At 36.3% G+C, this 21252-nt stretch overlaps 1 protein-coding gene across 1 annotated transcript in view; it reads right to left on the bottom strand.

Moving 5' to 3' along the window:
• dis3 (DIS3 exosome endoribonuclease and 3'-5' exoribonuclease) overlaps window positions 1–21252 on the bottom strand; it is a 30204-nt gene that overhangs the window by 3208 nt on the left and 5744 nt on the right. The window contains exons 6-20 of the mRNA XM_087237269.1: window positions 21074–21235; window positions 20709–20825; window positions 18775–18912; window positions 17588–17734; window positions 17385–17501; window positions 17186–17287; window positions 15574–15638; window positions 15359–15443; window positions 15129–15256; window positions 14942–15028; window positions 7451–7607; window positions 4717–4931; window positions 2616–2784; window positions 2251–2409; window positions 2026–2148 (exon numbers count right to left, since the gene is read on the bottom strand). Of these exons, the coding sequence (XP_087093395.1) occupies window positions 2026–2148; window positions 2251–2409; window positions 2616–2784; window positions 4717–4931; window positions 7451–7607; window positions 14942–15028; window positions 15129–15256; window positions 15359–15443; window positions 15574–15638; window positions 17186–17287; window positions 17385–17501; window positions 17588–17734; window positions 18775–18912; window positions 20709–20825; window positions 21074–21235 (1971 nt within the window). The remainder of the gene's footprint in view (window positions 1–2025; window positions 2149–2250; window positions 2410–2615; window positions 2785–4716; window positions 4932–7450; window positions 7608–14941; window positions 15029–15128; window positions 15257–15358; window positions 15444–15573; window positions 15639–17185; window positions 17288–17384; window positions 17502–17587; window positions 17735–18774; window positions 18913–20708; window positions 20826–21073; window positions 21236–21252) is intronic.

The raw sequence follows: 21252 nt of genomic DNA on the forward strand, positions 1-21252 counted from the left end.
TTGAAATCAGCTTTTAGTTTTACTTGGTTTAACATGCATTTGAAAAGAAAAGATATTTTCCCACTCTCCATCGACAAAAATGACAAAGTTTTCCTTTACGTTGTTAAATTAAAATAAGATAGTAATACTATTTTTATTTTAATAGTTATCCACTTAAATCAAATAAATAGTTGAGTCACGAAACACCAAAACACATTTTTTTACAGCTGTTGACAGTCATATATGTGTCCCACCCTGCTAAAAACACTATTAGGACACATATATTTCACAAAAAGTGAAAATTGGTTGTTTTTGTGTTATTCCGAGCAAATACCTTCTTCTGTTTTAAAACAAATTTCTGAAGCTACGTCATGCCGATTAGATACTTGTGTGTATTACAGCGTGTATACTGGACGTTTGTACCTTGGAGTACTTCGGGACGTCTCTGAGTGTGCTGCATTCATTCATGAGAAAGACTTGGTTCAAATCAGGATACTCTGTTGTGTATGCGGTGCAATTTTAATAATATGCATGATAGCTTCCAAGACCTGTACCTCTTTTACCTGTACAGTGTTCAGATGGCAGAGACACCACGTTGTGTTGCCAAAACAAGTGGGAGAAGAAGAATTGTTAGGAGATATGGGTCATCAAGTGTTGCTTTTATAATTTACTGCATCTAAGGTTTTGTTTTCATTTTCACGCTATGAGAGCACAGCTGGACTCACGTGTGGATTACAGCTCATGCGACGCTTGACAGAAATACGTGTCGTAAGCAACATTTTTTATCCGGGAGCTTTTCTCATCTGGAAATGGTGAAATCTGGATTTGACGCTCATTCAAATGAAAAGCCATAAGCCTTTAGATTTTTTTCCTTTGGATTGCATCCCCTGGGGTGTTTATGTTATGTTAATATTAATTGTATTATTTAATATTAATTACATTAGTTGCAGCAGATTGATTTTACAGCACCATTGTTATCTTTGACACCTTTATGGCACTCGCGTAAATTCAAAATAATAGTTTTTTAGAAAAAAAAGAACATACATAACTAAACATAGACAATGATCTCCAAGTGGTCTTCAAAATTAAACCAAGAATAGACTTGTGCAGTAAACATTGTGCCCACCAGTCTCATTAGATAAGATTATTACAGTGCTCAGCATATTTAAATACACCCCTCACAAATCGATCCTTTAAATTTATATTTATTGGGAAGCTATACAATATTACATTTGTGCAAATACATTAGATTAGTCAGTACTGAAGCCAAATCTTTAGCTTATCTAACAAAATAGCTTACGATAATGGTCCAAAAAATAGCACAGCCAAATTTATATGTAAAAGAATAATATTAAACACAATTAAAAAAAAAAAAAAAAAAAAAAAAAAAAAGAGAGAAAAAAAAATCAAGAGAAAAATGGAAAAATTTATGTAGGTTGTAACTTTTTTCTTTATATATATATATATATATATATATATATATATATATATATATATATATATATATATATATATATATATATATTTTTTTTTTTTTTTTTCCTTAAAGTTAATTGTATCTTTTAATTTCTAAATAAGTTTGGAGACTAAAATATAATATTTTAATAAATATATCTGTATAATAAATCTGTTATGTATAAATGCACCAAAATACATTGCCTATATTTACTGAGAAATGGATACAAATATTAATTTTCAAAATGTGTGAAAATATTCATTTTCATATTCAATTGGGTGTACTTCATTATGCTGAGCACTGTGTTAAACTAAACATAGTTATTAAATGACAAAAAATTATCAATATTCTTGTTTTTATATTGGCCTATTGGTATGTGTGCACCAATGTTTGCAACATTTGTATGTTTTAAACCACCTCTGAGAATAGTGGGGGTTGCAAGTCAATGGAATAGTTTTTTGGGGGGGTCACAAGCTCAAAAGTTTAGGAACCCCTGCTCTAGTTATTAGTTGCAGCACTAGCTCAAAACTCCTGTATTTCTTGGAGCCATGAAAAAATGTTTTTGCAATGAAAAATAAATAAAAACATACCACAGGCTCAGTGAGCGCCATTCTGATCCTTTGGTGCTGCAAGTTGGAAGCATCAAGACTAATTGTGACTTTGACTCGATCAAAGATGCGGAAAGTGTGTTCTTCCACTTTAAGCGTAGGACCCTGAGGAAAAAAAAAAACAAGCACCTGGTGAATACTAGCTAAGATCATGCTAATGTTGCCTGCTTACAGGTTACACAAACAGATGTCAAGCGTTAAACAAACCTCCGTGTCAAAGCTGAGACGAGGACTGGGTTTGTCCTTGTTCTCAAAGAACACGGTCCCCTCCAAACCAAATTTAGGGATGAGGATGATGATGGCATTTTTTCTCACAAACAGAATAAAGCCTTCTTCATTTATGATTCCCTTATTCTTGAAAAACAGCTAAAGGGTCAAGATGACAGATATCATGTTAAAATAAAAACAAAGCATTTAACCATTTAGTCATGGAAATACTTATTGGAAAAACCCTAGAGTGCCACTGGGGGGGTTATTACAAGTGTAATATGGTTGTTTCCACATATGGTTATTTGCAAGACAAAGGGTCAATCTAGGGATTTTTAGTATAGATGTTAAGTGTTTGTACTAACCTGAGTGTGGAAGGCCACTGAGGCTCTCTGTGCGTATTGGGCCATTTTATGTCTGTAGTTGATGTTGTTGCATAAGGCTGACTGCTTATGCTTGTCCATCAAATCAGGGTATGTGCTGTCTGCATTAATAGCCACTGCTAACAGACGGTGAACGATGATATCAGCGTATCTACAAAATACAACAGCACAAGTATAAATGTTCAATCAAGAGAACTTGGCCTGTGAAGAATTACTGTCATCATCATGGTATTTTATACGATCCCAGTGGATGTATCATCTGTGAAATCATTTCAGCCAAATGTCATGTTTTGATTGCAGAGTTAGTTTATGCTTGGCATAAATGTAAGCATTCTGTAATTATACTTTTGTTAGGCACAAAATAAGATAGTTAGAAGAAAGCTAAAATAGGGCTGCAACAATAAATCGATTAAAATTGATTACTAAAAGCATTGGCAATGAATTTCATAATCGATTTGTCATGTTGCAAAGCGGAGATGTTTTATTATTGAAAAAAACTTTAGTTGAGCGAGGAGCAGAGTGAACGCAGTCTGCCTCTCTCGTGCACTGATGCCAGCAGAGTTCGGCGCCTCACAGACAGGACAGAGAAAAAAAAACGAGCTGAGGTAACGTTAGAGGAAAGATACATGGCGAGGAAGGGAGCAACAAATCCCAAATCACTACAAAATCCTACTTTTGTTCCGTTTTGTAGTGAGAAACGTAATGTCCATGGTGCTGGTGTTTACTTGTTATCCAGCTTGACAAGCATGACGTGAAAAATTCGAATTGAGCTTTGGAGCCAGAGAAAGACGTGTCATATTATCACAATTATGCAAAGTTTCTAACCACACACAGCTTATTTTGTTTTAGGCATGTAAATACACACAAGTACTAGTAAAACAATACATTTAGAGTTTTTAAAACACACAAGAAAGTCTATGAAAGTCTAACAATCTATTCAAATATAATTTGCTGATGTGTATTATTCATATCAGATACACGTAGTGAGAGTAACAACAAAGTTTAAACTATTATTCTCCCAGATGGCCAGCCACTTGCTTGCAAGCATTTTGGGAGTAACTGATGAATTTACGTGCTGAATCCTGCTTTTATGTATGAGGCATACAACCGGACTCAAGTAAACATGGCAATGCCCATCTCATGTTATAGATCACGATCAAGATTATTTATACGTCTTTTAAACAACAAAAACACTCAGATGATATTGTGAATTGGAATATCAGGTAGTTGATGAGATGATGAGCAAGCGTGTGAATATTTTGTATTGATCGGGAAAACTATAATAAAAGGAATACATCTGTCATACAGCGCTATTGTGGCTGCGGTGTGTCACGTGACAAAAATGATGCGACGACACAGAAACATTAAGGGTGAGCGTTCTAAAATAATGATCGCCTAACAAAACTCAATCCAAGGCTAGATAGAATCTTTTAAACTGAGCAGTGAAAAGGTTAATAACAGAATGAAGCTTTTGTGGTACAGTTACTTTGCCCTGCATTGCAAGACTAAAGACATGTTTTTATTTTCTTGCCTTATTTGGATCATTTATTTTTTCATCTGTTGTCATGTATAGCTGCACAGCAAAAAAGCTTTTCTTACTTAGTCATTTCGTCTCGTTTCCAGTCCAAATATCAAAAAAATCTTAAATCAAGATTACTAAACAAAAAAAAATTGCATGAAAAAATGAAGTGATGCTTAAAACTTCTGTTTGAGATTATATCTCATTAAGATTATTTTTCTTACCCCATTGACAAATAATTTAGCTTGTTTTAAGTAAACTTTTACTTATTTTGTTATTTCAGAAAACAAGACATAATTTATGCTATTTCATGTGTCTAGTATGTTTCTTGATTTAAAATGTTTTTCAGATATTTGGATTGAAAACAGGACAAAACCATGACCCATTGCAACACTGTTCACTGTTGTGTCCACTCTAGTTTGATAAATAGAACTATTAGTAATAATTTTTTTGTGTGCTTAATTTTAGATCCTAGGGAGTGGAAGTAAATTATGAGATTTATCTTTTTTTGAACTTACTAAACCCTTTCAATTGAATACATAGCAGTTTTTGAGTGCACCTCACCTTCTGATGGGTGAGGTGAAGTGTGTGTAAATAGGTGATGCCAGGCCATAGTGGTGGAAATCACTGTCCATGCCCGAGCAGAAATACACAGCCTGCATCATGCAGCGGGTGGCCAGAATCCTCAGAAGAGTGTTGAAATATGCAAAGTTCTCAATCGTTGCATTGTTTAGGGAATCGGCCAGAGCTTTGGCGGAATCTGTGTGGATCTCCAGATCCTGAATGACAAGAACAACAGGAGAGAAATGTCAATGAAACTGACAAACAATACATACAGTGCATCCAAAAAGTATTCATAGTGCTTCACTTTTTCAAAAATTTTTTACAGCCTTATTCCAAAATGGATTCAATTCCTTTATTTCCTTAAAATTTTACACACAATATCCCATATTGACAATGTGAAAAAAAGATTTTTTGAAATTGTTGCAAATTTATTCAAAATAAAAAATGAATTAAAAAAAAATAAAAAAAATCACATGTGCACGTGATGCACCTTTGGCTGCAATTACAGCCTCAAGCCTTTTTGAATATGATGCCACAAGCTTGACACACCTGTCTTTGGGGTTTTATGCCCATTCCTCTTTGCAGTACCTCTCAAGTTCTATCAGATTGGACGGTAAGCGATGGTGTACAGCTATTTTCAGATCTCTCAAGAGATGTTCAATAGGATTTAGATCTGGGCTCTGACTGGGCCACTCAAGGACATTCACCGAGTTGTTGGGAAGCCACTCCATTGATATTTTGGTGGTGTGCTTTGGGTCATTGCCCTGCTGGAAGATGAACTGTCGACCCAGTCAGAGGTCAAGAGGACTCTGAAGCAGGTTTTCATTCAGGATGTCTCAGTACATTGCTGCATTCACCTTTCCCTCTATCCTGACTAGTCTTCCAGTTCGTACTGTTGAAAAACATCCCCACAGCATGATACTGCTGCCACCACCATGCTTCACTGTATGGATGGTATTAGCCTAGTGAAGAGAGGTGCTTGGTTCTCTCTAAACTTAATGCCTGGCATGCACTTCAAAGAGTGGATGGAGTGGCTTCCGTCTGGCCACTCTACTATACAGGCCTGATTGGTGGATTGCTGCACAGATGTTTGTCCTTCTGTAAGGTTCTCCTTTCTACACAGAAGAATGCTGGAGCTCAGACAGAGGGACCATCAGGTTATTGATCACCTCCCTGACTAAGGCCCTTCTCCCCCGATCACTCAGCTTAGATGGCCAGCCAGCTCTATGAAGAGTCCTGGTGGTTCCAAACATCTTTCACTAACGGATGATGAAGGCCACTGTGCCCATTGGAATTTTCAGAGCAGCAGAAATTTTTCTGTAATGTTCCCCAGCCTTGTGCCTTGAGACAATCCTGTCTTGGAGGTCTACAGACAATTCACTTGTCTTCATGCTTGGTTTGTTCTTTGACATGCACTGTCAACCCTGAAACCTAAAACGCAAGGTGCACCTCACTGCCTTTTATGTTGTCACTATGACTACGGTGAACTTTTAATGATGGAGGAGAGACTAGTGGTCGCTGTTTCAAGTCATCCAGAGCTGTATGACTTCAAAAATCTTGAATAGCATTATGATATTCAAGATTTGTAAAGTCCTACAGCTCTGGAACAGCGACCAATAGTCTCTCCATCATTAAAAGTTGGCCGTAGTCGTCTTGACAACACAAACACTGCTATCACCTCAGAGGAAACCCCTACTCTACTTTTATTTGATTGAAGAATGAAAAAGACGTGACTGAGGTAACATGCTTTTCCCGCTTGAGCGCACAGCGCGCAACGGCAAAACGTGAGGCACGCCTGGCGCATAAGCATGGGTAATGGTTAATCGGTTATTCTGAGCATCCCTAATAGCATCTGCTAAAAAAACAGCTTAAACCACCCTAGGCTGGTTGGCTGGTTTTAGCTGGTTGACCAGTCTGGTTTTAGAGGGTTTTTGCCATTTCCAAGCTGGTTTCCAGTCATTTCTAGCCCTGTCTTAGCTGGTCAGGTTGGAAAAATGACCAGATAAATCCAGCTAAAACCAGCTTAACCAGCTGGTTTAGGCTGGACATAGCTGGTTTTGGTTGGGCTCCCAACCTGGCTAGCCTGGTCAAGCTGGTTTTACCTGGTCATCTCCCAGCCTGACCAGCTAGGACTAGGCTGAAAATGGCTTGAAACCAGCCTGGAAATGGCCAAAAACCTTCTAAAACCAGGCTGGTCAACTAGCTAAAACCAACCAATCAGCCTAGGCTGGTTTAAGCTGTTTTTTTTCAGCAGGGCGGTGAAGCAATATATCACTGAAGTGATAGTAAAAGGTGTAATCATTAGTGTTTGGTAGTCAGAAACATTTCTAATGAAAAAAAAAACCTTCAAAACACCTTAATCTTGATAGGATCATTTCAAAATTAAATTGCATGCATTCACTCTTCAGTTTTGCTTGATGTTTATCAGAGTCTCATAACGGGACCTTTAAATATTAATTCTAGTGGGGAAAATACTGCCCCAAACTAAATAAAGCAAAAAAGTCTAACATTGGTTTAATTTATTTTTACCATCTGCGTGTTTGGTACATTAATAGTATGATGATCCATAGCTAAAACTCTCCTTCTATAACCTGCTTAACTTAACACCATAAAACAAAACAGACTTGCCTTCTGTTCAGTTAGATCACAGCATTTATAAATGTGATAAACATGTTGTGCATTTAAATTACAGTTTTATTAAAATAAAATTAGAAATGAAAGGATTTATGCCCACCCTGGACTTTGCAGCCTTGATGAGGATGTCGTAGTTTGACGGTGGCGGTGCAGGATGTTTCCTCAGCAGAGCACATTCTGAGAACTCATCATAGATCTTCTGAGCTACTGAGATATTCGCCAACAACATGAACTCCTCTACCATAGAGTTAGTCTCCCTGGGGAAAATAACATAACATAAAACAAGTAATTGAATTATTATTATTTTTTTTACATAAATAACAGAAAGGCTCCAGACTGAGACCAAATGGTAATATTTTACAAAAAAAAAAAAATTTTTAATGACACACTACATGGACCATTTATCAGCACAGTTTAGAAGAATAGAGTGCTGTATAAGCTAGAACAAAAACATATTGTTGGACTAGTCATTCACAAGACCAATGAACAGATGGAAGACCAACCAGGAGGTGTTAACAAATGACAGATTAAACTAGTTTAAAGCTAAATGAGGCAGTGCTGTCATTCTCCACAACACTGATCCTGAAAACAGGTGAAACAATAGTTGAGTCACAATTCAGAGACTGTAAACTTCAAATGTGAGTCCTTCAACATCTACACGCACTCAACAGTAAGTTCTGAAATGAGACAATTGAGTCTTAAATAAAAAACTTATATAAAATTATCTGAAGGCAAACAAGGTTCCAAAACTGTTTAAATGCATAGGCCAAAGTAAACATATGTGCACATAAAAACGTAAACGTCTATAAAATTACATCTTGGTAAGAAATGTCATAGTGCTTTTGATTTAGCAATTTCTTTAAAAACAGTGCACAATAAATCTTGGGATGTTTAAGGCTGTGAAAGAACTACCGATAGTATCCTTCATTACTTGGTAATGTAATGTAATGTATTTTTTATTTAGTGCCATGTCAGCAACCAAGGCTATCTTCATGGCAGGAATCTTTCAACAATAAATATACAATTTAAAAATCAACAAACAAAATAAAACATAAATTAAATAAGATTTTTTGTGTTAATACATGATAAAAATTCTAAAATCTTTTCGGGTGTTACTTTGTCAAAAATGTCCTTAAAAGAGTTCATTTCATAAAAAGTCCTTCTGGAATCAGTAAAAGCAGGACAGTCCAGTAAAATATGTTTTACAGTAAGATGAGTTTTGCAATACAAACACTGAGTAGGGTTTTCACCTTGGAGCAAAAAACCATGTGTTATTCTCGTATGCCCAATACGACATCTGGTAAAAACTACTTGATCAAATCGATTCTTAAAATGTCTTAAAATTCTGTGTGAAACTTCAGGTTGGATTTCATGTAATTTATTGTTTTCTAATGCATCCCATTCCTTTTGCCACTTGTTTAAAATGTAAGCGTTGATAAAAGGTTTCATCTCTGACGGAGGAATTTGGCATTTGTTCACTACTTGCTTCAAAGCATCTTTAGCAGCTGCATCAGCTCGCTCATTGCCTAAAAGTCCGACATGTCCTGGAACCCAGCAAAAAATGATGTGATAAAACTGATTTTGTAGTTGGTGAACTTTAGTTAAAATATTATCAATCAAAGGATGATCATTCGTTGAAGATTCTATAACTTGGAGGCATGCTTTAGAGTCTGTAAAAATGATGGATTTCTTTTGTTGGGCATTTTCTATATACTCCAATGCTAAAAGTAAAGCGCGGGCTTCAGCTGTGAATATGGAGCATTCTTTAGGCAGACTGATTCCATAATGTTGTTGACCAGTTACCATTGCAGCTGCTATGCTATTTTCCACCTTAGAGCCATCTGTAAAAATAGGTGAATGCTGAGAATATTGGCTTCTAATATCCAAATAATGTTGTCTGTAAACACTGGGATGAGTTACTCCTTTCTTCTGATGTCCTAAATCCATATTGATTATGGGCTTCTTTAGAGTCCAATGAGGCAGGGCACTGAAGTGTATTTGACTTAATATGTCCAGGTTTATGTTTAAATTTTGTAGATGTGGGTTAATGCGCACACCAAATGGTCTGATGGTTTTTGGCTTACTTGCATATAACTGTACAAACTGTGGGTTAAATACTGCAGAATAAGCTGGGTTGTTCTTATTTGCTTTTAATTTAACAGCATACTGTAATGAGAGTTTCAGCCGTCGGTTTTGGAGAGAAGGTTCATTGGCTTTAGTGTATAAACTCTGTACAGGTGATGTTCTGAATGCTCCTAAAGCAAGCCGTAATCCTTGCTGATGTACTGTATTGAGTATCTGTTTATACGAGTTCCTGGCAGAATCATAAATTATACTCCCATAATCCAAACGGGATCGAATGAGAACTCGATAAAGACGCAAAAGTACAGTTAAATCTGCTCCCCATTTAGTTTTTGCCAACACTTTGATTATGTTCATAGCTTTCAAGCACTTGTTTTTTAACAACTTCATATGAGGGATAAAAGTCATTTTGTTGTCAAAAAGAAGACCTAAAAACTTGATTTCTTTAACAACTTTGATCGGATCTCCGTTGATAAAAAGTTCTGGATCATGATGAACAGATCGCTGGATGCAAAAATGTGTACAAACAGTTTTGGTTCTAGAGAACTTAAAACCGTTTTTAACAGACCACTGGTTAATTCTGTGAATACATAATTGTAGCTTCCTTTCAATTGTGCTCATATTATTCCCTCTGTAGCAGATACAAAGATCATCCACATAAAGGCTGCAGAACATGTCTGGTCGAATGATTTCCACAATGCTATTTATCTTGATGCTGAAGAGTGTGACAGAGAGTATACTTCCTTGAGGAACTCCAAGTTCTTGTTTGTGATCATTTGATAGAGAATTTCCCACTTGAACTCTAAAGTTCCTTCTAGTGAGAAAGTTTGAGATAAAGATAGGAAGCCTTCCTCTAAATCCCATTCTGTAAAGATCCTTTAATATTCCATACCGCCATGTTGTATCATATGCTTTTTCCAAATCAAAAAAGACCGCAACAACATGTTCTTTCCTGATGAATCCGTCTCTGATATAGGTTTCCATTCGAATTAATTGATCCAACGTGCTTTTTCCACGTCTAAATCCACACTGGTAGTCAGTTAATTGTTTATTTGATTCCAGTATCCAGACAAGACGGTTATTAATCATTCTCTCCATAGTTTTACATAAACAACTGGTTAGAGCAATTGGCCTGTAGTTATTTGGATCAGAGGGGTCTTTTCCTGGTTTAGGTATAGGTATTACTGTTGCTTCTTTCCAGGAAGCTGGTATTTTACCAGAAGACCAGACAAGGTTAAAACTATCCAATAAAAGACATAATGAACTATATGGCAAGTGCTTTAAGAACTGGTAATGAATTTTATCTGGACCAATAGCTGTATCATGTGAACATTTTAAGGAGTTCAATAATTCTTCCATCTTAAAAGGTTGGTTGTATACTTCCTTGTTATCAGAACTAAAATTTAGTTCTTTACATTCCTGCTGTGCTCGTATTAACTGAAATTCAGGAAGGCAGTTTTCTATTGATGAGTTTTTTCCAAAGGATTCAGCCAGCGTATTTGCTATATCCATCTCCTTGGTCTGAAGTATCCCTTGTTTTTTAATGTGTTGTATACGAGATCCATTTTCCATTCCCTTCATTTTACGAATCATGTTCCAGATCCTCTTCATGGGAGTATAGCAAGTTAAACTTGAAACAAATTGTTTCCAACTTTGTTTCTTTGCTTCGTTTATGATTCTGCGAGCTTGGGCTCTGCAAATTTTAAAACGAATAAAATTTGCAGTAGATGGATGTTTATTAAAAACACGTTCAGCCTTTTTCCTTGTTTCAATAGCTTTTTTGCATTGCTCATTAAACCATGGATTGGTCTTTCGTTTCGGTTTTGTTGATGTCTTTGGAATGGTCTCATCTGCTATGGCAATTAACTGCTGAGTGAAGGATTCTATAGAGATTGGATTTTCTTGGTTTGCTGAAATAAATTTTTCGCAACACATAGTTTGAAAAGTGAGCCAGTCTGCTTTCTTGAGTTGCCACCTTGAGGGTCTAAGTTGTACATCAATTTGTGGAAATGTGAGTATAACTGGAAAGTGGTCGCTTCCACACAGGTCATCCCAGACCCTCCATGAACAGTCAAGAAAAAGATCAGCACTACATATTGTCAAATCAATTGCAGTATATGTACCATGGCCTGGATGAAGATATGTTTTTGTTCCATCATTCAGTAGACACAAGTCATTATTTTCTATAAAAACTTCCATTTTTCTTCCTTTGACATCACATCGGTCTTCGCCCCATAAAGGATTGTGGCTGTTAAAATCACCCATAAGTATATATGGAGTGGGTAATTGTGAAACAAGTTTATCCAGTTCTAGGGGTATCACAGCATCATGAGGGGGAATATAGATAGAGCATAATGTAATAGCTCTATGTAGAGTAAGTTGAACTGCTATTGCTTGTAACTGGGTATCCAATGCAATTTGACTCTGAATTATATCATTTTTCACCAAGATAGCTGATCCCCCAGAAGGCCGTTGTAAATTTGGTCCACATATACTAAACATTTTAAAACCTTTAAAATTGAAGGAATCATTTGGAGATAAGTGGGTCTCCTGAATACAAAAAGCAAGTGGGTTAAAAACAGCAGTCAACTGCTGTAACTCTGCAAAGTTAGTTTTCAGTCCCCTACAATTCCACTGTATTATATGACTGTTTATCCTCAAGTGGGAAAGACAGGTGCAGGTCCTTTGTTTTTACACTTGGGTGAGAGACTGCGACTACGACTAGGCATAATGTCAGTCATTTCAATATCTTTAGGATTGTCATCATTTTTTTTAGATCGACATTTATCTTGATTTGACTGTTGAGTTGTTGTGCTTTGAGTTTTCTTTTTCACTTTTGATTCTCTCTGTTCCAGACATGAGTCTTGAATTGGACCGGTTTGAATGTACACATTCTTTGTTTTTTGGGAAGTTGAATTTTTTGTGCTGCTTATCGTTTGAGGTTTGTCTTTGGATAACCAAGTTAGATCTGTTTGACAACTAGTTGTTTGTGTCTTTGGTGTGAGAACGGCAGAATAGGGCTTACTCAAGTTAAAGGCAGGGAGTCCTTCAACTATCCTACGAGCTTCAAGATAGCTCACCTTCCTTGTGTGTTTGATTTTCTGTATTTCTTTCTCCTTGAGCCAGATGGGGCAATTCTTTGATGAAGCTGCATGATCTCCAAGGCAGTTTTTACATTTAGAGGGTTTTGTGCAGTTCATTTCATGATCATCCTCACCACAATTTTGACAAACAGCCTTATTCTTGCATCCTGCAGACCCATGACCAAATTTCTGGCATTTAAAACATCTCAATGGATTTGGTATGAATATAACCACAGTGACACTTAGATATCCAAGTTTGATTTTCTCTGGTGGTTGCGGTCTGTTAAAAGTCAGAATGTATGTTCCTGTTTTAATCATCCGTCCATCTTTTTTGATGATCATTCTTTTGACATCAATTACACCGAGTTGCTTTAATTCAGACGCAATTTCAGTTTCGTCCATATCTTGGAGTTCTCTGGTACGAATTACACCTTTGCTGTTGTTTAAAGAAGGATGAGGGTAAGCTTTCATAGTAATTCCAGCCAAAGTTGTTGCTCGTAGTAAATTCCGAGTTTGCTTTCCTAGCACATTCCACCAAAATTTGTCCAGATCGCAGCTTTTTGATATCTTTTACTGCTCCTGCAATTCCTGTGATTCCTTTGTGAATTGCGAAAGGGGACAGTTTGGTAAGGGGCATATCATCAGTCAGAGATTCCAATAAGATAAATCTTTGCCAGTTTTCATTTTCAGAAGAGAAAATTAAATCAGTTGTAGGTTCAACCTCCAAATCTTGATCCAGTATTCGTTTTTTTGTGTTTTGGATTTTTGCCATGTTAAGTAGAAATTTGTTCATCATCTCTGCTCCTCACCCACCTCGGAGTCCTACAAGGGGATGTACAGAGCCACGGACATCCACTGGATGTACATCAAGGATACAGAAATGGTATACTTAAGCATATAAACACAAGGTCTATAATGCTCAATTGACCCTACGCCAGCGCCTTCTGGAAGGAGTGAAAACTTTATGGTTGATTGTAATTCCAAAATTGTTCCAGGGCAAGTCCTGACAAGCCGATTGATTGGAATGGGCCTTTCCAACCTCTCGTCTAAATGAAGTAGGAGCCAAAGTGATGTGTTGGATAAGTGGTAGCCGCAGCAAACCAAAATCCTCAAGCACCAGGATCTCTTCCTCCACTGACACGAGTCGCAACTCACGGCCAACAAGTTGCCCCATTTGTCGCCTCTTACGATCAGCAAGGGGGTGCTAGGGACCTATTCTACCCCGGGTCCCCACGGGGGTCATTACTTGGTAGACATTTGACTGAGGATCCAAATTGAGAAAGCCTTTGGCATCAAATGCACCATTTGGAGGATGCAGCAATAATTTTAGAGAATCCGGTTCGGATTACCCTTATTGAATTCAGTTTAAATCGTTTCTCAGTTCTCAAAAATTTTCTCAGAAACTTTTTTTTCAATTTAAATACTTGATCTTATCCTTGTATTAATGCCACATTTATGCTATAACCAGTTGGACGTAACAGTTAAAGGTATGGCTCACCCAAAAAAATAACTTACACATTTGCACAAATGACATTATTGACCTACACAATATGAATGGATTCAAAAATGGTACAATTCAACTATTTAACTTTATCAGACTTGAGCCTATTGCATGTAGAGAAGTGCTGTTGACCTCCCACTTTTCCTCAGATTTCTCCCTTATTTTATAATTCTATCTCACTATCATCCCTTTTAAGTATTTTTCCTAATTTTTAATCTTTCTTTGAACACAACTGCTCTTAAATGATATATAACTCCAAAAGCTGTTTAAGAGAATTCTGCTTTCTTTTTGTTTTGGCATGAAACATGTTGAAATTAATATAAAAACAGCCACATTCCTTTCCTCTCTAAAGTCATGCGTCATTGTCTTTCCTATACAACCTGTTATTCAGTCAATTCACAGAGCAGTGCGTGACTGTCAGACGCGCTCCATAATGACAAGACACTGTTCTCCAAACAGCTTCTGTAGATGCGATTTGCAAAGAAGCAAAAGTGAACACTTTGGGATTTAGGTGTGTTTAAACAGACAAATAAACATAATAATATATGTAAACATGTCCATCTTGATATTTTTTCCCATCTTTGTACATCCCAATGTTAACCGATGTGAAATTACTCTATTTAGGTAATAAATAATTTTTTTTCATAACAAATGTAATGTATATAAAATATCATTTGTGTTAATCATGATGTGGATATGAACTAACGTTATGTGACCATCAACTCTAGTTACAGCCAAATATGCATTTCTAACAAACAAAACTTTTAGTTGTAATGATATTAACATTACGTGTACAGCGCAATCAAACCAGATGTTGCTGTCTGTATCTTTAGACCTTATTGATCTTATTTGTTCAGGCAATACATGCTATTCTGGAGTTCAGAATATAAAAATAAATAACATAATTCACATTTCAAAAGCTCACATTAGTTCTTTGGTCTGCAGATCTATAGGGTCATGCGTTTCGCTGTCAATGTGGAAGCGTACTTCAGGAGATGAGAGTGTCAGCGCTCTGAAATAACAACAACAACAACAGTAAGATAAGCTATGTAACAGTTTTTAAAAAATCATAACCATGTTTAAAAAAGACAGATCTAGTTAAATGGAGATACCCTTTGTCAATTCTCTGGGCCTTTAAGATCTTAGCCAATTTGTTAAGGCCCCGAAGGCTCTTTGTGATGTCGTCATTCATGGTGGTGTCATCAATCCTCATCTGAGCTTCTGCATATGTAAGTGAGGCCTAATGCAAAAACAAAAAAAAACTAATAACATAAAAAATTAAATTCTTTACACTGGACCGACTTTAGTTTACAATTATTTTTGAAAATTAAATGCAGCAAACCTTTGAGTTAATGACACTCTTTGTAAAGTGAGTTTTGATGATTTCAGCCTTATGATTCATCTCCCAAATACAAGAGAATGCCAACCTAAGAGAGCAATTGCTCATTAGAAAGTGAATGTTTTCACTATACAATTGATTTGAAATTATAGAATAAAAAATCAGAGTGAGTGCAAAAGGTAATCACTCATGTAATAAAAGGTTCACAGAAAACACACCTCTCAACGTTGGACCGCAGTGAGCACAAGTTGGAACTCAGAAGTTCAGGAACCATGTCTATTCTCTTTCAAAAGAAACGACAATGGAAATTCAGAAATTATTATAATGTACTGAATAAAGGCAGTGTAAAACTTTCTTATAATTATCAAACTCAAATCTGTTAAATAACTCAACACATTTTTGTGGAATGATTTTATATTTATTTTACATAAATAAATCTGTTAAAGGAATAACATTTATTTATAATAATTGAAGCATGCACAATGTAAAGCAATTTTCTCAGTTATCTGGTTTCTGATTAAATTTTAAAATTAAATCCAACAATAATTATTCACAAATATAGCAAAAAATGAAGCAAAGGTACTCTTTTTCAAATATTTTCCAAGTGTTTTTTAACAGAGTAAGGAAGTTATCCTTTTGGTGGGCTTAGTGTACGACAGAAAGTTTCAGACAATGTCATTTTAATTAGAGGAAATGTCGCAATAACGCTGTACGGGTCATTCATATATCATATGAGAATCACTTCTCACAAAACAGATGCTTTATACACATAAATACTTGTGTATAAATGTTCATTACAAACCTTTCTATAACAGAATTAGATTATAACTGCTGATCAATGATAATGTGAAATAGCCTACAGTAACATCTGCAATTGTGTGAAATAAATAAATAAATGCAACATATATAAACACATACAGACCCTTACAATCTATGATACGTTACCAATTACAGAAAAACTACACACAGCAAATATTTAGTCCTTATTTGGGTTCACGAACAAAACGAAATATAGCCCACAGTCAGTGCAAACCTCTCATATCTGTCTTTAATCTTCAGCAGCACATGTAACCTCTTGTTATCTTGCTGTTCATCAAGACGACGACAAGGTTTGTTTGAGCTCGGGTCGACCATGGCTTGTTATTATATGTATATATTATTATGGTGTAATGTCTCAGCTGTGTTTTTAAAAAATAGTTGTTCCTTTTTTTCATTCTTCTACTTCTTCAAGTGATGCATCTCTGTAAACTAATAGCGTTCAGCTGCGCAGCTTGCTCCGCCTTTTGGTATGGTTTTTCCTCCTAGGTACCCTTCGCAAAGAGGAACCAAAAAGTGGTATGGTACAGTTCGCTTTTAGGTAAACTTTGACAGTGAAAACGAACCATACCGTACTGAACACAAGCATATTGCAAAATACATTAACTGGTTAGATATTATAAACTGTCATCATTGCAAAGACAAAATAAATTATTAGAAATTAGTTATAAAACAATAAACATTGTTTAAAAAAAGTGTTAAAATCTTCACTTCGTAATTAACTATTAAATAATTAAGCTATTAAATTGGAAAAAAAAAAAACTCTTTTTTCACAGCAGGTGAAAAACTAGTTGTTTCACAGCAGGTAATTTAACAAGTCAAACAATGTTGTCTTCAACTGAATATTTATTAGAATTAGTTTTTCCCAACAAAAGGCTAATTCAAAAAAGAATTTGGCAAATACAGAATTAGGCAAATTTCTGTTTTTCTTTACTTTTTTCTATTTAAGTGCATGTGAACACATTGGCATTCCTTAAATCCTTATAAGCATTGCTTTTTTTCACAAATAAATACCTTTCCACAAAGGTAAACTGTGGTGCCTCTGTTTGCAGCCTCTTGGTCTAGTGCATTCCCTGGCCGAATAAAATGGCTGACATCTGCTATGTGAACACCAACCTATAACAAAATCACAGCATTTAATGCAAAAACTCAAAAGAACTGCACTACCACATTATTATTTACCTCATTTGATACTTTACACAAACTGCTATACCTCCAAATTTCCATTCTCCAGTTCCCGGCAGTGAAGAGCATCATCAATATCTGTACATCCTGGAGGATCCACACTGCACACACAGAGATGTCTGAGATCTGCCCTGACCTTCAGGTCCTGAGGGATTACAGATAAACATCAAGCCTTGTGCATTTCATCAGTTATTATGAAACATTTACATACAATTAATCCTTTTAGAATACCTCCTCTGTAATACCCCAGGGCATCTTGGGAAGGAAACTGAGAACAGCCTGAGAGAAGGGTTGGTGAGGAACATCATGCTCTAGAAGAAGCACCTCGGTCTCTGTCTCTTTATCTCCAGCAGTGCCAAGGTTTTTCACAAAGTGACCCTGAGAGACATCGAGAAGTGATTTAGGAAATGATTAGTGAGTGGAATGTTATCCACGTTTCCAGATTGCAGTTTTGTTTAAATGATTATTACATTTCATAGCTACATTAGTTTGCATTAAAGGGCACCTATGGTGAAAAAAATACTTTTTAAGCTGTTTGGACAGACAACTGTGTAAGTATAGTATAGATCGTCATATTGGAATGATATAAACACAGCCAGTCCTTTTTTTCCAAGTTAACAACATAAAAACGTTGGACCAATTGGAGCAGTTTTTAGATCAACCACAACTTGACGTAGGAGTGCGGTCCCCCCGCCCAACAATATTGATTGACAGGGACGCGTCACCCAATCATCAGTTTGTCGTTTCACGTCCGCCATTTTCAGCGTGTGTGTGTCACTAAAGGAACGATGTCACTAAAGGAACACCCTTGCTCTATTTTTAGATGCAAGGCTCATTGGGCTCTACACAATATCAGCATTCACCACATGAATGTGCGAATGTCCATGTCTGGTGTGCCATTTCGCGGCTCTAAGTGGGTCATCCGGTGCCTCAGTCAAAGTTAATTCAGTGTGTGTAGTTATTAGGCTTGGTGTACAAGCTCGGAACTTTAAACTAGCACACAGTTGGCTGTAAAACTATACAAAGACACAAATGATTGTGCACTCTCTGCTTGGTCCGTGTCCGAGGCATACATGTACGGCTGAATGCTGATCCTGTCATGCTGCTTCTCTCTGTCTGCCTGTTTGTTGCCAAACACAGAGCGGGGGAGCTATTAGCTTTGCCCCCTTGTTACATTGGCCGGGAATTTTAAATTAATTTTTATGTGAAGCAACACGCCTCTAAAACAGGGAGCTGTCCACACGCATGACACTTTTAAACACATGATAATAAAAAAATCTGAACTGTGTTTTTAACTGATGCTAAACTGGCACACTCAGAATAACTATAATATTAATATTAAATCATAAAAAAGGGGTAAACTATGTGCCCTTTAAAATATTGCAAAAAAAAGGATGTCAAAAATAATCAACACTTACGTTTGGGTATCTTGAGTTTTTAGGCCATCCATCTATAGCAACCATAATCCTCTGTCCAATCAGTGTGGCAGCTTGTCTGGTTTCAATGCGGATTCGTGGGATTCTCCGGTCTGCTGGAGTGAAAAGGTGTCTTGTTGCCTGGTGTTTAAATTCAAAATAATACAAAAAATAAAGTAAATGCACCAGAAAGGAATATAATATTTTATACATTTTTGGTCATTTTGCCTTTTAAGATTGTGCCAAGCTACAAAATCTAGACATTATTTTAGCTACAACTGAATTATGTTTGCATGCTTTCATCTTATTTTAGAAAATACACAGGGTCAAAATTTGAAGTGGATCAAAAAAGTCAATCCATTCTTGTCTTATGACAATTTTGATGTTGTTTAATTGTTTTAGGAGAACTTTATTCAAAGGTTAACATTCACTTCAAATGTTGACAACTGTATACAATGTCCATCCAAAAAAAATTATCACCTTACTCCAAACATGTTTTTATAAGATCGAAGGGGCTGCAATTTTTCTTCAACAAGATTGTGAGATGCAAAGATTGTGAGACGCCAGATTATATCTTTAAATGGCTCACTTCACCAGTTAATCTGCAATGAGAATCGTAACCGATCAAGATCCTGGACGAGATTTCATCCCTGATTCTCTAAAGGTGAAAATCAGGCATTATCAGACCACCATCATGTGGTCTGATAATTCCAGCTTTGCCTTGGCCCAGCATTGTGCCGAGGGCTTGATATTAACACCTGCCAACCCTCTAAATGTGAATAGATATCAGCTGTGGCAGGTTAGACAGGTAATGTGATGTGTGCGACAAGCAAATGCGATCTCGGTTCCTGGCGTGAGGCAAACATGCCTGGAAACGCAACTGCTGCGATCGGTTGTCTTTGAAATAGACTGGACAAAAGTGATGCTTGTGCACCCACAGTCCTGCTGCTTTTAAAAGTTCCAGATGTTTTTAAAAAAATATATATTTTTGCAAGCAGCAGCAGCAGTTGCCACATTCACTTTAACCATTCTTTGAACAGATTATTAGTAGGCCTTACATTAACCGTGCACATCATCCTTTCATCATCACACACGGTTTGTTTTTCACCTGCTGTCTTTTGCTTAGTTATTTTTGTTAATATGGTTTAAGGGCGTCACAGTGGTGCAGTGGGTAGCACGATTGCCTCAAGGCAGAAAGGTTGCTGGGTCAGTTGTCATTTCTGTGTGGAATTTGCATGTTCTCCTTGTCTTTGGGTGAATTAGGTAAGCTAAATTGACCGTAGTGTATGTGTGTAACAACAAGAGTATATGGGTATTTCCCAGTGTTGGGTTGTAGCTGGAAGGTTATCCACCGAGTACAACATATGCTGGATAAGTTGGCGGCTCATTCTGCTGTGGCAACCCCTGATGATTAAAGGGACTAAGCGAAAAGAAACTGAATGAATATGGTTTAATTATCATTTACTACAATAACATTGCTTTAATAGGAGATTAACTCACCATTTATGTGTAGTTAACTGGTGATTAAAGAGACCTTTAGCCAGGACAGATACATGGCAATAATTCTTTTTTAAATAAAAATTTTTTTAAAGAAAAGTTTAGTGGAATAAGAAGTTAATGTATACAGCTATATTTAGCTTTTATTAACCCAATATTTAAATTTGTGGCTAAGAAATAATTATTTATTTATTTATTTTTGTTGATAAATTTGGTAAATCCTTACTGTTGACCCCTGAAAAGACATGTGAAATAAAAAGTAATTGTAGTACGACATTATGAAACCATAAGCCATTTGCTCATGGCACTAAACAAGCTTATACACAACAAAAAACTGAACTGAAATGAATGAGAAGGCATGTGAACACAAAATCTAAATCATGTCTAGGGCAGACATGCCAACAATACAAATAATATAAGCAAAGGAGGTGCACTGCTACCTCTTTGATCTGTGACTGTGCAAGCATCCCACAGAAAGGCCTCCAGTTCCTCTTTATGATGCCCACCACTCTTCCTGTGGGTTTTAGGACACTAGACTCTGATGCTACACTCTTCAACTACAACACAAAAGAGTACACACATTACAAAAGCATTGCATTGGTAACAACATTTATACAAACACAGCGTACATTATTATTATTGTTATTATTATTATTATTATTGCTCAATTAAAAAAAATACTTTACTGCTTCTGAAACAAAACCTTTCTGATCCAGCAGCAGGGTAACTATTGTTATTGTTTTAACAAATGTTTGTTCTTGTATCAATGGTAGAACCATTGATCTTTATATTGGACTTAACCTACTTTACTGTCATTCTCATCTTCTTCAGTATCTTCATCATTTAAATTATCATCCTGAAGGACGACAGATGATGGAGCAACCCAGCGGTCTTTTGGAAAGAGTTCAACAGCCACTACATCTTGATTCACAGCCCGGTTTAAATTCTGAAGGCCTTGAAGTAGAATCTACCAAAACATCCAAT

This window comes from Danio rerio, chromosome 1, assembly GCF_052040795.2.
Source record: "Danio rerio strain M-AB ecotype USA chromosome 1, GRCz13ab, whole genome shotgun sequence".
Lineage (NCBI taxonomy): Eukaryota > Metazoa > Chordata > Actinopteri > Cypriniformes > Danionidae > Danio > Danio rerio.